Genomic DNA, 18,144 nt, shown 5'->3' on the forward strand with positions numbered 1-18,144 from the left:
AAAGTTTTAAAATACCACTTTTCTACTCAAAGCTTATATTTCGACCAATCGCCGGCCGATTCTGACATCTTTGCGATCTTAAACCACCACCATTCTCTTTTCCAATCATCACTCATCAAAACCCCTCAAACCTTGTTCCCACATACCTTGCCAATTGTCGACAACCGAGCGATTTGCAAAACACACAACCGCTCCTCCCAAGTCAGATTCTAACCAATCCTGACCATCAAAATCCAACCTATCACCACCAAAAGACTCACTGGCATCCTCTCTTCAAAAGCCCTAACAGCCTAGATAGAGTTTGTTCTCCGTTAGCCGCCAAATCAGAAAATCTATTTAGGGTAGTAAACGAAATATAAACATTGGGTGTGAAAATGGTATTTTGAAACTTTTTGGGTGAAAAAGTGTCATTTAGGCAAACCTTGGGTGGGAAAAGTCGTCTACTCTCATAACAAACATGATATCAAAAGTATTTTTCAGGATTCCAATTACTCCTAGTAATTAATTAATAACATAAGTTCCTCTTTTACAAATAGGAACAATTGTGATAATTAATAAGTTTCTTGATAACCTTTTAATATGTGGGCCAACAAATTGCTTCTAATCTTTGAAATAGTTTGCCTTATAATAAGATGTGATAATCTAAACAAAGAAACCAACTAGCTTGGTTTACGTGTTGATTTTTATGATAGTAAAATCACTATAAAATATGTATAATGACAAAAATACAAAATTAATCAGTGAAGATTTAGAATACCAAGAGCTCTAGCCACCCTCAGAGAAAGAAAACAAGAATAAATGGCCAAAAGTCCACACCCTAGAGACCTATCCAGCCTCATACTTTTTCTGGGCAAAATTACCAGTGCCCAGAGCAAACCTCCAATCAAAAACGCTAAAGTCTCATAGAGAGAAGGATCTTTAGGAATTTGATAAGCCGCTGGATATTCTGAAGCTGATGAAAAAACAAGTGACATCCCAAGACCCACTAGTGTGTTGAACATTGGCCCCGCATAGCAGCCTGTTATCGCAATTTGTGCCCCGTCTGCCCCACCATTCATCGCCATTGCAACATTTGATATCAAATCCCCAAGTGAATTTCCCCAAGCTAAAACAGTAAGTCCAAGAACTGAAGGGCTTATTCCGAGAATATTCCCAATTGAAACTAGTAAAGACACCAATTCCTCCGCAGTAATATATGTCCATGTTACACTCATCAGAAACCCACCAGCCAGCCAAGGAAGCAAGCAGTTTTTTGGAGGACTTGAGTTTTTTGTAGTGACATAGGCAAGATTCCCGAGAATTACTGCAATCACTCCTGCAGCCATGAAAGTCACCAGGCTGATCCTGGAGCCCGTGTGTTTTTCCCTTTGGGTGTTGTAGATTGCTGCCAAGAGAAGTGGCGCCAGTGTTACTGAAATTACTGCATATGTTTTTGACCATTTCTCCTCACTAACAACTGGAATTGTGAGTCTTCTTGGCAAGTATAGAGGTAACTCCAAAACATTTAAAAGCTTGAGAAAGTAATAAGAAAAGGATAAATCGTGCTCATGATGATGTTGATTTTGCAGGCTGCTGTTTTTGATCTCTATTAAAATTGGTTTTTCGTCATCTACATAACCGAGTAATGGTATGCCTCTTTCTGCAAATTCATCCTCGCTGTTTACAAAGAAAGTACTCCTTGGAACATCAAACAGGTGGTTCATGTTTCTCTCTTTTCTTTTCTGATAGAAATATGAACCAGAAACAGCTGAAATATAGACGAAGTAAATAGAAACAAAAAGAATTGCGCCCAACAAGCTGATTTTTCCGATAAGAAGTATCAAGACAAGAGCCAGAAGAGCTGATAAAAAGAAGAGAGCATCTCTGATGAAGCTATGCTTATCAACTGAAATCTCCTGAGGACTCGTGAAAATACTTATAACTCCAACGACAACACTGGAGATGAAAAAGGCACCACCCAAAATACTATTCAAGCCAACATCTCCATCGTTAGATCTCGTGAAGGAAACAATGCTAGCGAAAACATCAGAAGCTCCATTTCCGAGAGAAAGGAGAGTGATTCCCGCTATAGTTGGAGGGAGTTTCAGGATTCTGGATAAACTCTCTAAAGATGAACAGAAGTAATTGGCAGCTGTGTCGCCCATTAAATAGAACAAAACAAGAAGCCATAGAAGAAGAAGAAAGTGACCAAGAATGGGAAATTGGCCACAAGTGCAGTAAAAGATTCTGAGATAGTTTATATAACCTTTTGGCTCGCAACCCACTTGAGACTTGACGTACGTACACTGAGATTTGTAATCACTGTAGTCATGGAGGCCGGCGCAACCGTCGGCGACAAGTTCTCGCCGGGGGAGTAAAGAATTGAGTTGAATGGATTGGTGGGGAAAGACTGAAGATTTGAGAAAGAGAGAGAGGAGGAAGAGGAAGGAGATGTTGAGGAAAAGTAAGAGCTTTTTGGAATGAAAGTTGGAGCTGAGGATTGCCATTGAAAAAAGATTGAAGGGGGAGAGGTTAATGGAGATAATTTTTAGAAGAGAATTCCATAGTGCTGAACGAGTAAGACTTTGCCGGGGAGTAATGAGTTGTCTTCTTGGATAAGTATATAAGTAAAAAATGTATATTATCAGAAGAAGAAACTTTTGAAAGGATGAATCAATAAGACAATAAGAGTAAATGAACCGTTTATATTTTACTGTATTATTGGCCTACAATAATGTTACAAAATTTTCAGTGCGGTGAAGTGACGTTGACATGGGTAGACCTCCTAATCTGAGGAAAAAAATACATTGCAATATTGATTAACAAGTTTTAAGCAGCATACATGCTCATAAGAGTGGTAAGGACGACCTAAAATTAAATACGAGTCACACACACTTTCTTTAGCGTATATATAACATTTCTTAGTAAATACAACAAGTATAAACAGTTTCGCTATGATACATGAGTTCATTTTCTTTAAGAACAAGATTCTCTTTTACGCCGAGCTTTTTCAAGGACTTGTAATGTAATTACTAGTTTCATAATAGACTAAAAAATATAAATTATAAATAAATGAAAGAATTAAGATTTGAGTTTCCTAGGCTCTACAATGATGGATGGCAGCTAAAGAGATAGTAGACGGGGGAATAATGTGTGTATTTACTGTTGATTGAATACTGGATTTTGGATTGTCTTTTCAAGAGAACAAACCTCTGTTTATATAGGAAGTCATTGTTGTTCCATCCTCATAGAATTCGGAGTACTAGTTTCATGGAACTAGAAGTACTCAAAAGGGAAGAATTCGTGTAAGGCTTGAAACCCCAGGATATCGGACTCATAGTCCTTGGGGTGGTAGAATCTATATGGGACTTGGAATTCATTAAGTGTTAAAATTCAGATAAGACTCGGAGTCTTTTGAATGTTAGACTCTCAGAGATTCAGAATATATGGAGAGTTAGGATTAGTGTGGAATGCGAAGTCCTTAGTAATGAGCGTGACCTCTATTGAGAAGTTCAACTCATAATTGGGCCCAAGTTGTAGAGAGACTCGACTCGTAGAGCGGCCCTGATCGTAAAGTGACCTGACTCGTAGAGTTGCTCAATTCGTGGAGTAGACAAGCTCGTAGAGTGGACCAACTCACTGGATGAATCTTCTACAGGATGGGCTCTGATATAGGACCAACATGAGTTAGGTCGTGGCACTGGACCGTGGAACTGTAATTTTGGACCAATCGGAGTTAGGTCGAGGCACTGGTCATCCATTAATGGTCCGCAAAGTGGAGTCAAGTGTTATTGAGTTGGTAGGAGTCCAATATGATTTTTTGCCCGTACAAGCAACAGTGGCGAGAAATCGGCGACGATGTAGCAAAACGGAGAAAAATCTTGCTCTTTCTATCTCTTTCTTTAGGACTATTTGGAGAATATTATTTCTTTAATTAATAATTTTCCAAAACCAAATTAAAAATTAATCTGTTACAGTCGGTATCTTGTTAGCTTGATGAAATTACTTGAAAATAAAAATAAAAATTATTCCTGCGATAAAATCAATTACATATACAAGCTTGTAAACTCAAATAAACAAGCTTTTTACTGTTTATAGTGAACCATATTCTTCTTAAAAGAAAACTTGTTTTTACTAGTCCAACATTTTTTTTTTGGGACAGTGCGGAGTTAAACGACTTTTCTTAAAATATCCAGTTATCCATGTTTACATCTTGACAATTACAGCATCATTATATATCCTAAAAGATTTCTGAACATGTGTACAGTAATTACCATATCTTAAATATTATATATGAAATAATATGTAATATTATTTCAAAGAAATAAATCAAATAAGATTCACGATGGTAAATGAAAATAATTAAATCGAGCAAAATGTTGGTCTCAATTTAATTTAAGTCCCTATGTTATTTAATTCCATTTCTTGGAAATCTAGTTGTTTCCATCTATAGAAATATAGACAGATGAAAGATCTGCATTAAATTTAAAATCTGCATCACTCCATATAAAACATAATGAAGAAAATTTCATTTTCGTAAGAAACTTAATTAGGTCTCCTTTAAACGCATCCTATACCAGTTTGATATTTAGCCATTTATTCAAGCTTTCATTGGGATTTAACATGTTATAACGACCATGCAAAGCTTGTGTATTGTCCGCATATTAATATCACTCTTCACTGTTTAGTCTACAGGACCTGGAGGGTACAGGCGTACAGCGTTGACACAGATATCCTGATATGAACTTGCAAACGCTCAGCTTTGAAGATAACGATTCAATGGGGCCGAAAAACGATCACGTGTATATTACATATCTAATATAATCTCAATTATTAAATAAATAAATTAAAAACGTTTTGAAATGAATGCAAAAATCTGAGCTGGAGTGAAAAAGCGAAAAAAGTTGATCAAATCAAAACAATATCAACTTGGAAAGTCTTATCTGGGTCATTTTCAGGCTAGCTGTCACAAGATATTTTACTAATTGGCCACATTGTCGGGAGGAGAACTGTTCATTGTTCATTAAATTCACAAACAATTAATACCTGGAGCCACATGTGTAGGGATAAATGGATAATGTTGGATAGGTAGGAAGCTAACGTGGTTAATGAGAGACATCATGTCAAAGCTTGCCATGGGAGTACGGAGAAAAAGATTCTGATTAATTTTGTCATGTTCGTGTTGTTAGAAAGAAATATAAATTTTATACAAGGGCTCAAAATTATAGGTATACTTCTTCTCATGTTGGATATGGCCCTCATTAATTTGCAGATGGGATAAGTCTGTCCAACTGTCCAACTCTAATATCTTATAAAAAGAGGAATTCCCTTTGACTCTAATTAAGATCATAAAGTAGCTGATACTTTAGTTTCATTTGCTTTGTCTTCTTTAGATCTTGTGTTAGATGATTCTATGTCAGTGAAAGCTAATTTTGGATGCTTTAGCACTATTCAAAATTCAAGGCTGTTGAAGCCAATAAACTCAATATAGAGATGAGGTGAGTTTAGACGTCAAAATTTTAGTAATTTCATTATAAACGTTTATGTCATTTTAACAACGATATCAATTTAGTGAAGTCGTGAATCTTAGAAAAAGGATACTAACATATCTGTTAGGAATCATGCATATAAACATCTAGAATTACTGCGAAATAGAAATTGTTCAGCAATTTCAATCCGTAAAGACAACTCTTGCTTTAATATGACCATTTATAAGATTTCTTGGCCTTCCTCTGTCTCCAATTATAAGGGATGGACAGTGGAGAATTTCTCTTCAGGAAAAGATAACATGCAGGACCCACAAAATGTTCAAAGAGATAGATAAAGCCTCTCATGACATGATTAATCAGGCTAAACGAGTCTAAAATTATAATACCAGATGGAGCTATCGATACGTATCTCAAGTTGGTTTGGTTGTTTGGAATTTCTTTATTGATTAAAACTGTACAGTAACAACCTTATTTTTCGGTTTGCTAAAAAGTAAACAAGCTAGTCCAAGCTTTGATTTATGTGGATTTGACTATCAAAAAAAGTGTTCACTTTAAGACGTTCAACTTCGATGAGATCAATCCACAATTGCATCGGGAAATTATTGCGGTTTCAACCAAGAATTAATTAATTTTCTTTATTCCAACATATGATCTCGATCATTTCCAATTGTCAAACCCTTGTTATTTATACATGTGCATGCTTTTGAAATTTTATGCAAGAAGGTCACAACGTAAGGCTTTAGAAGGAAATTTTAAAGTATTCTTGCTGTTGAATCTAGGACGTAATTCATGTGTCAAATCTATAAATGTATGCTATTGCTATATATGAACATGTATAATGTGTTTTATAGATTATCAATTTTAATGAAATGTATAATTGATTATTTTCAAAATGATAATCTACTGTTGCAGATCTCATTTGGGTTCTGGTATTTTTTAATATAAATTTGATATGTCTTTTTGAAGCAGTTCTTAATTCTACTGTTGCTAGGTAAATGAATATATCTTGATTTGTTTGAAGTTGTTTTCGATCGTAATTTGGACGGTGCACGGGAAAGGAAGAAAATGAAATAACACAATGCATGTGCAAGGTTAATATTATGTTTGGACCACGTGGAAAATATTGACTACAAAACAAGGAACAGGAGTAAGATACCGGCACAAAGTTTCTTTGGTCATTTGTCTTCTCTTGCTGCAACAAGTGAGAGGAAGAATGGCCCATAACATGAACCCTAATTAATTGGGAAATGACCCTTTATGTACTGTCACTATGTTGTCCTTTCAAAATTAATTTTGTACTGGAAGTTTATAATATAAGTGGATTTTGGGATTATACATTCTATACGATGAATATAGAGTTTTAAATCAAAGCTATATCACTTAATTATGGAAAATGAAATTTCAACCTTAATTATTTCGTAACAAAAAAGTTGTCTTAAATTGTCAGATATCGTGTAGTGATATGTTAATGCTATCAAACTTTAATAATACATACATGAAAACAGATTTTATGATTTAACAATTTTTAATATATAATTTTAAATCAATGTTATGTCACTTAATATATAAAATTGAGATACAAATATAGAATGTACAAATTATTATTAGAGTTATAGACCACTTCAACAATAAGGGGTGACATAGACGCATTAATTCGATAAGAGTTAGGAATATGAATCCTTTTAATATTAGGTTTTAATCTTTTAAATCTAATATATAATTTTTTTTTTTTTTTTTGTATGACTCTAGTAGCAAATCATATGATAAATTACATTCATTGTAAATGAGAGAGGTGAGACAGTATTGAAATAACATTGATTCTGCTAAATGTAGCTTATTAATTAGGTGAATTAGGATAAATCGCGCGTATTTTTTTTTTCTCTTTACTATTTGTGGTTAGTGTGTGTGTACTATTTTTCGTTTCATATTATTTTAGATTGTTTCAATTACAATGATGCTATATATCAAATTTTATTAATACATAGGAAGACAAAGAAATAAGAGAGAGCTAAAAATAAGTTGAATAAAAAATTATAATTACATTCTAACTCCATAAGGTTTGCCTAATCAAAGTTTCGCTACGATCCCAAATAATAACAAGTGCCCGTGAATTCATGATGTTAGCAGTTACATCAGTTAAATTTTAGTGTTTGTAGCTAGGAGTTGGATCTACACATGAAATTGGGTCGTAAAGTGGGTGGTTTGGTCCGATTTGAATTTCACTAGGATTAACAGTTAATCTCAAGTAAAACACTAATTAAAGTTCAACGTCCATATTCAGTGAACCCAATGAAGAAATTCTAACCAACCCTTGGGTGGTCGAGTGGTTCGATAGAAGTTCCTGGATGTATTATTTAAGAAATTCTGAGTTCGAATCTCTTCTCGATTGCTAATGGGGATGGTCACTCGAGCTTTTACTTGATCGATAGTCGTAGGCTGACTAGGGATGTTCGATTCTGGGTACCCTGTATTTTTTGAAGGAACCGAAACTGGAACCGACGGTTCCTTGAAATTTGGAACTGGAATCGGAACCGACGGTTTCGATTTTTTAGGTACCCAGAACTGGAACCTGTAACAACAGTTCCAATTCCGGTTCTGGGTACCCTATAAAATTACAATAACCCCCCAAAAGTTTTTAAAATGGCAAAAAACCCTTAAAAACTTACAAATACCCCCCCACTTGGAACTTGTTAACAAAAATAAAATTATAAATTATAAATTCAAAATTCAAAATTCAAAATTCAAAATTCAAAATTCAAAATTCAAAATTACAAACTTCATTACTTTGTAAAGATAGATTCTCAAAAGTCAAACCAACTTACTTTAAATGTTATGAAATATAAATATAAATGTATTCACATAATTTTTTCTATAAAAGTTTTTATTAATCCTCTACTCTTTAATTTTATTTTATATTAGTCTCGGTTCTTAGTTCTGATTCCGGTTCCTAACCATAAAAACCGAAACCGCACAATAACAGTTCCAAATTAAAAAATATATATATTTAACATAGTCTTAATGCTGCAGTGGACCATCATCCAATCACAGAACCGTGTGCAATCTAATCCATTACATGCAAGCTCGATCCTAAAAGAAGACATATTCATGGTCCACCAAAAAAATAAGCAAAAGGTGATTGCTTCCATTACACGAAACCCGATTCATTTGTGTCGTCTTTTGACCATATCAACAACCACAAGATCAAGGGGAAAAATATAATTAAGAAAATAAAAGAAAGAAAGAAAGAAGAAGAAGAGTTGCAAGAGAGAATTTAATGTAAAATATTGACACGGAAACAACATATCAAACAATGTTTTCAGTAGGATTGCAACATGTGGTTGCCAGAACGCCATTTATGGCTGCTAGCAGTAGAGTGTGAGTCTCCTTGAGCCTCCTGGTATTGCTCAGCCAATATCATCTCTAGCTCACTCGGTCGGCATGGGATTGTGAGCGCACCTTCACGATCAAATCCATACTCTTCGGCCGCTTGCTCTAGAAGTCTCAGAAAAGTGGGGTGCGTCAAATAATTCAATGGTACAATGAATCTCTTTGGACGTTCATCACCTTCCACAGCTAAGACAGCAACATGTCCTTTAACATCTTCCGGCACATGGGTTGAATCTCTAAATTCTTCATAATCATCATCAGAATAGAAATTCCATTTTTTACTCAAGAGACGACTCTTTTGTAGCTTCTTAACAACAACCTTAAGCTTTACAATACCATTAGTCTTGATTAGCTAAGCCAAGGTAGTGTCTAGTGTGTGTAGTTTATTTAGTGAGAAGTATTGAATTGGTGGTTCTTCTTAGGTTGGTTTATACATAGTGGTAGAGGATGAGGGATAAGATTGGACGGCTGATATCTAATTAAAAAGAAGAATCAAGAAAAAGTGAGAATGAGAGAGAGGACTGACGTTTTATTTAATAAGGAGACCAGTGCATGTGAATGAGAACATCAGAACACTATAGTTATCAACTTAAAATGAAACGTCCCTTTAGTCATGTCTGCCTTCAAATTATTGATAGATGTTTTGCCAAAAATACACAATAATGTCAGCACCACCAATCAGAGTTTAAAAAGCACTTAAAGATAAGATAGTATTAGCTGTCAAAATCTCAAACCGTCTCAAAGAGATATTTTATATTAATCCTATCACATTTTAAGATAAAGATTAAGAAGTGATTCCCACGTATCAAGACAACTTGTAAAAACACTCATTACATTGACCTCAAATGTATAAATAGACACCTCTCTTCTGAAAAGGAGAGGTTGGGCATATGTAAGCTATGTACAAATTTGAGCTTCATTATTTTTCTCTGTAAACAAAGCATTTCTCCATTCTTTGTACGCCTTTCAGAGAAAAATAAAGTAACAGTGGATGTAGGATTCGCTTTAAGCATCCAAACCACTATAAAAATCTCTCTTGCCAATCTTTTATTTATGTTTCTGCAAATATATATAATCTCAGCACCATAAACACTTCTCATGAATCATTCACATGTAATTTCTAAGAACAGCTTAACACTTTACACGTGCGAGTCGTTGGTTTCATAATCACGCATCAACAGTTTGGCGCTAGAAGGAGGGCATGATTCACATCAGCTCTCCATGTTTTTCTAGCAAGCCTGAAAATCTTCACGTAATCAGATGTGAAAATATGAGCTTGATAAAGTCTGAATCTGGTGATCTAATAAGCACAATAGATGTAGCCCTTTGAGTTAGCTTTCCGATGGCCTAAGAATCATCCAAATCCGAGGTCTATAGCTCAAATTATTGTCAAAATACTGAAGCCTATTTTGCATCAGAACTCTCAGATCGCATGGCCAGACCGCAGATCGCACGCATAAAAGCTCTCAAATCGCGTGGCCATATCACAGATCGCATGCATCAAAACTCTCAGATCGCGTGGTCAGATCGTAGATCGCATACATCAGAGCTCTCAGATCGCGTGGCCAGATCGTATCGCAGATCGCATGTATCAAAGCTCTCAGATCGCTTGTATCAAAGCTCTCAGATCGCTTGGCCAGATCGCACGCATCAAACCTCTCAGATCGCTTGGCCAGATCGTAGATCACATGCATCAGAGCTTTGATCAAATCGCAGATCGCATNTTTTTATTGGAGAAAGGTTCTTTCTGACATAAGAGAAATATCATGGAAATGTGTTCAGGTTATGTATGAATTTCCAAGTTTCTTCATATATATATATATAAGTGCTTGTTCTAACGATTTATTATATCCCTTAGGCAAGATATAAGTTGGAAGAAGAATGGTAAAAACACTGTGTGTTTATGGAGATTGGTGCACTTTGGAGAGCTTCAAAGTCAAGGCTAGTTAGCAAAATTAAAATGGCCAAAAATGAAGAAGAAATAATGGCACTCAAACCTGATAGCATCAATAATATTGGTGCATGGAAAAAGTTTATGGAAGAAAAAACATGTTCAAAGTTTAAGATAATTATATTATATATGCATGTGAGTAATGTTTACTTTATTTTAGATATGAAATCACTGAATTATTTCAGGTTAAAAGTGATGAAATGAAAAAAAGGAGGAAAAAAACAAACTCCACACACAGGTGGTCGAAGGGGTTATGCTCGCATGACTGAGAATATTATAATGTCTCATTCTTTTTATATGATTTCAAGATTAAAATGAATAAGAGTTTAAACGTTTATAATCATTTTTAATTTTTGTTAGAAAAATAAAATTAGAAAATGCATCGAATCGGAGTTGAGATTTGGATTAAAGCTCATAAAAAAAAGAATGGTGAGTGAAAGGACTAGGAAAAGATGTAACTCTTACACAATTGTCTATAATAGCTCAAAGGGACAACATTATAGCTCAAATGAAACAAGAGCAAGCGGAGATGAAAATGGAAATGGACCATATGAAGGACTTGCCCAACCTAGCTTTGAAACAAAATCGGGTTAGTGTAAATGTAACTAATTGTTTAATTTCATAATTGTACTTTGTATATTTTGTAATATTCTCATATGAAGTTTACAAGGTCAAAGGCACACAATTGAAGAACCTGAAGATGTATTGGCAAAATTATTTTTATATGAAGATGTATACTTGGCTATATATGTATGGCTGCGTTTGGTTAGAGGTCTAGGAAGATAACTCCGGCAACCTATCTTTGATTCCGAACATTCCCTTGTTTAGTTGTCAACTAATATAAGATTTTGGTAATCTTCTAATACCAATAGTAACTACTATTGGTAATATAGGAGGTAATCTGATTACCTCAATTTTCTTAGGTATTGTAAGATTATTTGATAATCTTATTTTTGTTACAATTTTACCCTTCACTATTAAAATTTTTAGACAATAATGCCCTTATTTTGAAATTAATTCACATGAACTCTACCATTACAATTTTACCCCTAAATAATTAAAGTTTTGGACAGTAATGCCCCTATTTCTAAAACAATTTACAAGCCACCCAAGAGAACTGCTGTAGCCACCACCACCACCACCACCACCATTGGCGGCCATCATAGGCTAATGTCATCGAAATGGCACATGACTAGCCAGATCTAGCCGGTTGTACGTCGATATGACCTTTTTCGGCTATATCAATAGCCGTAAATGGCAAGATGGCTATGGATTTGAGATTTTTTGGGTTGGGCAACCACTGGTTTTAAGCCCAATCTGGGCCAATTCTGGCATCACCGTCGGCCCCAACCACCACCACTTACTCCTCTCATTTTCCTTTTCAAATCCCACCAAACCCAATCACCAGAGTTGCCCCAATCGCCGGCAAAGCCCAATATTTTTTCGCGATTTCCCCTTTTTTCAGTGCTTTTTTCATTGTATTTTCTACTAGAAATCACCCCCAATTGCACCGATCAACTCCCCTTCACCTCCTCTTCAAAACCCTTCAAAGAAAATCTCCGTTACACTTCCTGATCGACGGCCGGCGGTGGTTTAGGCAACCGGCAGTGGCTTGGGTGGATGGGGGTATTTTTGTTAAAAATTAAACTTTTATGTGGCTAGGGTGTTTTAGAAAAATCTCAAATGTAGAGGGTTAAAAGAATTATTCAAAAATAATATTATACTAATATTTTAAAAGGAGGGCAATTTACTAATCTATATAAATACCCACCAATTTATTCCTCCTAACCAAACATATCAATATAACATACTCACCAATTTATTCCAATCTAACCAAATACAGTTAATATAACATTCCATGTAATCTTCAAGGTAATCTATCTTTCCATTAATATAACATTCCTAGTAATACAACATTTACTTAACCAAACGCACCTTTTATGTTTTTCCCTAGTCATTACTTTTGAGAATGAAAATTGTTTCATTATATCCATTTGGTGATGCAGATTGTGAAAACAATCCCTTGCAAAACTAAATGCAAGTTGCTTGATTAGAGAGGGTCCAATGAAGTAGTAACTGAATGACGTTTTTCTTCAAATGATCCAGAAACACTTGTTCATCATGTTCCCATTAGGCCTAATGTTATGAGAGTTTGGACTTGTATGGCCAAGGTACCTATTGCGTTCTTGTGGAGGCCTGCATCATAAATGGTTTATTTAGAAGATGTTGTGGATAGTACAGTTACTTGGCCTGCTAACAAAGTTTTCATGCATTTTTCAAACTAATTTTTGGTAACTTCTTTTCCATTATCTCATCACTTTTAGTAGTTATTGGTAATGATATGATTTGGAGATATGTTTTGCTGATTCTACATTCTTATTGATACTTTCATGCTTCTTGTAACATGATTATGAAAAATGGGAGGGAAAACATGAATAACACTTTATTATGAAGAAATATGTAATATTGATGGATCATTTAAACTTGCCTGGTGGAAATTTTTGGGATTGGTCATTGTGAATTTGGAGATTTAAATATGTTCTTTTCCTCCTTGTTTTGCATTAAATATTTGGGGTGCTTTTGTTTTCATCTTTTCTTGAATTTGTAATATATGTAATGTCATCATTGAGAATACACATGAGAATTGAAGATGATTTTTGTTTCACTGGGTTTTTTAGGGTTGTGGCAATGCGCAGACTTTTGGTAAATGAGTTAGCCCCCATTAGATATTATAGTGTGGTGTGAGTGGTGTGAGTGTTCGATAGATTAGTTTCATATTGATTAGGCAAAAGTATTAACGTCGAGTTCCTTAGTTCATTTTCCACTCATCTAGGGTATAACTCTGATGATGTAGCCAGCCTGATGGTTCCCCCCCGGACCCCCCCTCGCTACTCTGTGGTTTTTGTGCTCGCTTTTTTTGCAATGACTTGGACAAATCTTCCATGCTTGTTCCTGTGCTTTCCCCCTTCTTCGGTCTGCGCCATGTCTGCAGCACTGCTAGGGCCTTAGGGACGGGTCATCTATGTGCCCGTTTCTTTGCTTTACTGCCGGGCTGACTCCCCACGCCCCCTAACCCGCGCTTTTCCAACATATTTGCCCGTTTCACCACCACCTCGATTGGTGTACCTATATTTAATATTTGTAATTTCAGAATACACTTATAAACCGTCTTTATATATGTATATACACAAGAGACAGTGGCTAGCACTTTTACAAAGGTTCCACCCAATAACATAATTTACTGACATTTAATCAGTCCCACATCCAATCATTTTGATTATAGTATCCTTTTCCACTGTCTCAGTCCAACTTGATCTTTTCGCACCTTTGTCAGGTTGTAATAATGCATAGGAATATCTTCTCTATCTAGAAGAGCCTTGTTTTGAAAAAGACTTTCGCAGCACGCCTGTTCAAAATGTTCTTAAAAAACTTTTCACAAACAGTTAAACTGGTACACGAAAAAACCATATCTAGACATTTAAAAAATGTTATGCATTCATGTATCTCATAACATTCTAGGATGTTTACGAAAAAAAATAACATTGATAACAGTTTAACAAATATTATGCTAAGCTTATCTTATAGCAATTATAGAAGTGTACAGCTAAATCATTGCGTAGCTATGAAGTAACAGTTCTATAGTATACTCAAAAATAGCATTTTATACACGTATTGCACAAGATGTGTAGTTTATAACTTTCAAGTAGTGCAACAAACTAAATAGGCAAATAACATGGCACAAAATGTACTCACAGACCTCATTTTTGTAAAAAGGGCTGTCATAACATACTCGTACTCATACATGCTACTGGTCCCTTTGGTTAACCACTTTTTCAATGTTATGTAGGCCATTTATTGGTGTAGAGTAATAACGGTTCACAATTCCCTTGATGGACTTTGATTCGCTCAATGTTCTGGCAATTACCAGGTAGCATCCACTTCAATTAAATTATCATCAAAGCATGCTACCACCTAGGTTGTCTGACAGCACATACTTATGCTAATTTATCACCCAAAACCAGGGTTGTTCTATTGTACTGCCTTACATATACTCCATAACGGCCATCAAAAAAAAATGTAACCCACATCGGAATGATTCCGATTGTTGTGACCGGATCTTTATACGTCCCCGCCCCGTCGGCCCTTTCTGCAGCTATTAACATTGGCTTGATCTGGAATTATCAAGGTCCCTCCTACCTATAACGAATCTGTCATTCACATTCACATATTCAACTTGACGAAGAGAACCACCTCGTATCAATTCCACATACTTGGGCTGTTTCAAATCTATTCTGACCACCTCTCATCGGCGAGGTCACGAACATGATTGGAAGGGTTGTGTTATTTGTTTTTTTTGGTTTGTTCACCACGTAAGAAGAGCCTATAGACATATTTCCCACATCTCTCTGTCCTTCCACAGACTCAACGGAGGCTCCTCCTGTCCAAAGCCCACAGCCTACTACACCATCCCTGCCCTCACGGTGCCCTTTCCTTTTCCTCTGTGGTGAGTTGGCCCCTCGCCCCTTTCTCGCTTTTTGCCCCGTTTTGGACCCACTTGCCGCTCATCACCAAGCACAACCAACTCCACTGCGTATTCATGACCGTCTGCACCTCAGCAGCTTTTTTTTCCAGCTCACCACAGCATTTTCGTTCCCAGCAGATACCATTCCTCTGGCCCCTGTCGCCTCGATCTCCCTTTGCTCCCTCCCCTGCACCCATTGGTGTTCAGGCACACGGCGCTCATTTGATTTCCTGTTCCGTCGTTCTTTTTCACACCGCGCTGCCCAGCTTACGCCACTCAGGCGCCCGCGGCCCTCGACCTGACCGCATTGGGGATCCTGCGTTCTGGCTCATCGGCGGATGAGTCTCAGAGCCCCCGCCGTCCATCCCCCGGTCTCCCTGCTGACTCACCTTGGCCCGCCCCTTGTGTCCAGCCCGCCCTCTTTTGACGTCCCTTTCCTGCTCCAGCAGACTTCTGCAACCCCGTCGTCCTCCTCCCCTACCCGCCTGCTCTCCTTGTGAGCTAGAGTCAGGCACCGTTTGCTCGGCAATGTCAGTCGATGTAGTGCGACCCTACTCCCCCCGCGCTGTAGTGCCCTTCTCAGCGCTCCGTTCGCACGGCGGGTCGCGGGCCACAGCTGAGCGTCACTCCGCTTCGCCCTCGAGCGCGCCCCCCGCGCTTCAGCGGCACCACCTACTTGACGGGGTCCGCGCCCCCGCATGTCCACAGCCGTACAGTACACCGCGCACTTCGTGCGCCGGTGACTGAGAGCCCTGCACGCACAGTCCACACTCTGCGTAGCTGCGGAGTGGTGAGAGTTTCACGACGCCCCTCGCTCGGTCACTCCCTTCACCTGTTGCCGCCCCTTGCATACTGCCCACCGGAGCACTACATTGCCGAGGCGCCATGCACAGTGCTAGCTTACACGACCCGCGTCACGTGGACATAGCTATGCCTCCACCCGAGTCCTCCTCTCTCTATGTAGCAACAAAGTCAATAACCATTGTATCTTTTTGTTCACGACGAGACGAAGACGTACCCGCTCCATAAAAAGACACCCGACACGAACGAATGTTTAGCACACTTTTAATAGTCGTCTCCCAGCGCGATTGCACAGATCCCATGCCATAACCCAAAATCTAGAATTTCTCAACTTGATTCCTGGTTTCACTTCATGCACCACCTGAACCGTTTGTTCAGCAAATGGTCCTTAACGTCATGACACACGGCACAACCGAGTTGAACTTTAGGCACCCTAATACCAATCTCCCAAAATCCTTTCTGGCTTCATAAATGGCCATAGACCCAGTCAATTCTGCCCAGAGACCCTAAGCCTCTGAACTTAGACTCTTAATAAAAGTCAGACCCTAAGACCTGAGGGCCATCGTCAGCATGTAGACTATAAGATTTACCGAACGTGATGCGAAAGTGATCTCTGATGATGATGAAGCTACTGACAATTTCTTTAGACTTGTAAAGAGACAGAAAAGGGAATGTGAAAGCATGGGGGGAAAACCGGATGTGGTGTCGATCGTAGGCACTGCGAAGATCAGGAGTAACAAGGTTGTGATGAAAAATTGAGCGCAAAAAGGTGAAGAAGGTGTTTACCATGGTTGCAAGTTAGGCCAAGGATATAAGCCATATAGTGGTTGGAACTCGGCGTACAATGGGGGATGGCGGCTAAAAGATGAGTAAGGGGGGAAATAAGTGTGTATTTTAGTGTTGGATTGAATACTAGATTTTGGTATGTCTTTTCGATAGAGAACAAAACTCGTTTATATAGGAAGTCATTGTTGTTACATCCTCAGTAGAATGCGGCTGTTAGTACTAGTTTTCATGGACAACTAGAAGTACTCAAAAGGGAAGAACATTCGGTGTAAGGCTTGAAAACCCAGGCTATTAGGAATCATAGTCCCTTGGGGTGGTAGAATTTATATATGGGACTTGGAATTCATTAGTCCCCTAAAATCAGATGAAGACTGGAGTCTTTTGAAGGTTAGACTCTCAGAGATTCAGAATATATGGGAGTTAGGATTAGTGTGGAATGCGAAGTCCTAGTAATGAGCGTGACCTATATTGAGAAGTTCAATCATAATTGGCGCCAAAGTTGTAGAGAGACTCGACTGTAGAGCGGCCGGATCGTTAGTGGACTGAATCGTAGAGTGCTCAATTCGTTGGAGTAGACAGCTATTAGAGGGACCAATCTCATGTGAGAAGCTCTACAGGATGGGCTCTGAGATGGGTCTGATATAGGACCAACATGACGGTTAGGTCGTGGCCATGGACCAAAGTGGAACTGTATTTTGGACCAATGGAGTTAGGTCGAGGCACTGGTCATCCATTAATGGTCAGCAAAGTGGAGTCAAGTGTTATTGAGTGGTAGGAGTCCAATAGGATTTTGCTACGTACAAGCAACGTAGTGGCCGAGAAAGCGGCGACGAGTAGCAAAACGGAGAAAAATTCTGATTTTCTATCGCTTTCTTTCGGACTATGGAGAATATTTATTGATTTAATTTAATAATTTCCAAACAAATAAAAATTAATCTGTTACAGTCGGTATCTTGTTAGCTTGAGAAATACTTGAAAATTAAAAATAAAAAGTATTACTGCGATAAACAATTACATTATACAAGCTGTAAACTCAAAAAACAAGCTTTTTACTGTTTATCGGAACCATATTCTTCTGAAAAGAAAAACTTGTTTTTACTAGGCAAACATTTTTTTTTGGGAGCAGTGCGGAGGTAAACGATACATTTCATTAAAATATCCAGTTATCCATGTTACATCTTGAAACAATGACGGCATCATTATATATCCTAAAAGCCTTTCTTGCACAG

General features: G+C 37.5%; 1 protein-coding gene across 1 annotated transcript; it reads right to left on the reverse strand.

The window, feature by feature from the left end:
* Nucleotides 1-589: 589 nt before the first annotated feature.
* LOC116110725 (cation/calcium exchanger 1-like) lies at nucleotides 590-2,600 on the reverse strand. The gene has a single exon (XM_031396948.1). It carries the CDS (start codon nucleotides 2,484-2,486, stop codon nucleotides 738-740), a length of 1,749 nt encoding a protein of 582 aa, XP_031252808.1. The 5' UTR covers nucleotides 2,487-2,600; the 3' UTR covers nucleotides 590-737.
* Nucleotides 2,601-18,144: the final 15,544 nt, after the last annotated feature.

The sequence above is a fragment of the Pistacia vera genome, unplaced genomic scaffold (genome assembly GCF_008641045.1).
Source record: "Pistacia vera cultivar Batoury unplaced genomic scaffold, PisVer_v2 Contig612, whole genome shotgun sequence".
Classification (NCBI taxonomy): domain Eukaryota; kingdom Viridiplantae; phylum Streptophyta; class Magnoliopsida; order Sapindales; family Anacardiaceae; genus Pistacia; species Pistacia vera.

Coding starts and splice junctions, on each gene's coding strand:
- LOC116110725 (XM_031396948.1), bottom strand. CDS start 2,486: ATGGCAATCCTCAGCTCCAACTTTCATTCCAAAAAGCTCTTACTTTTC.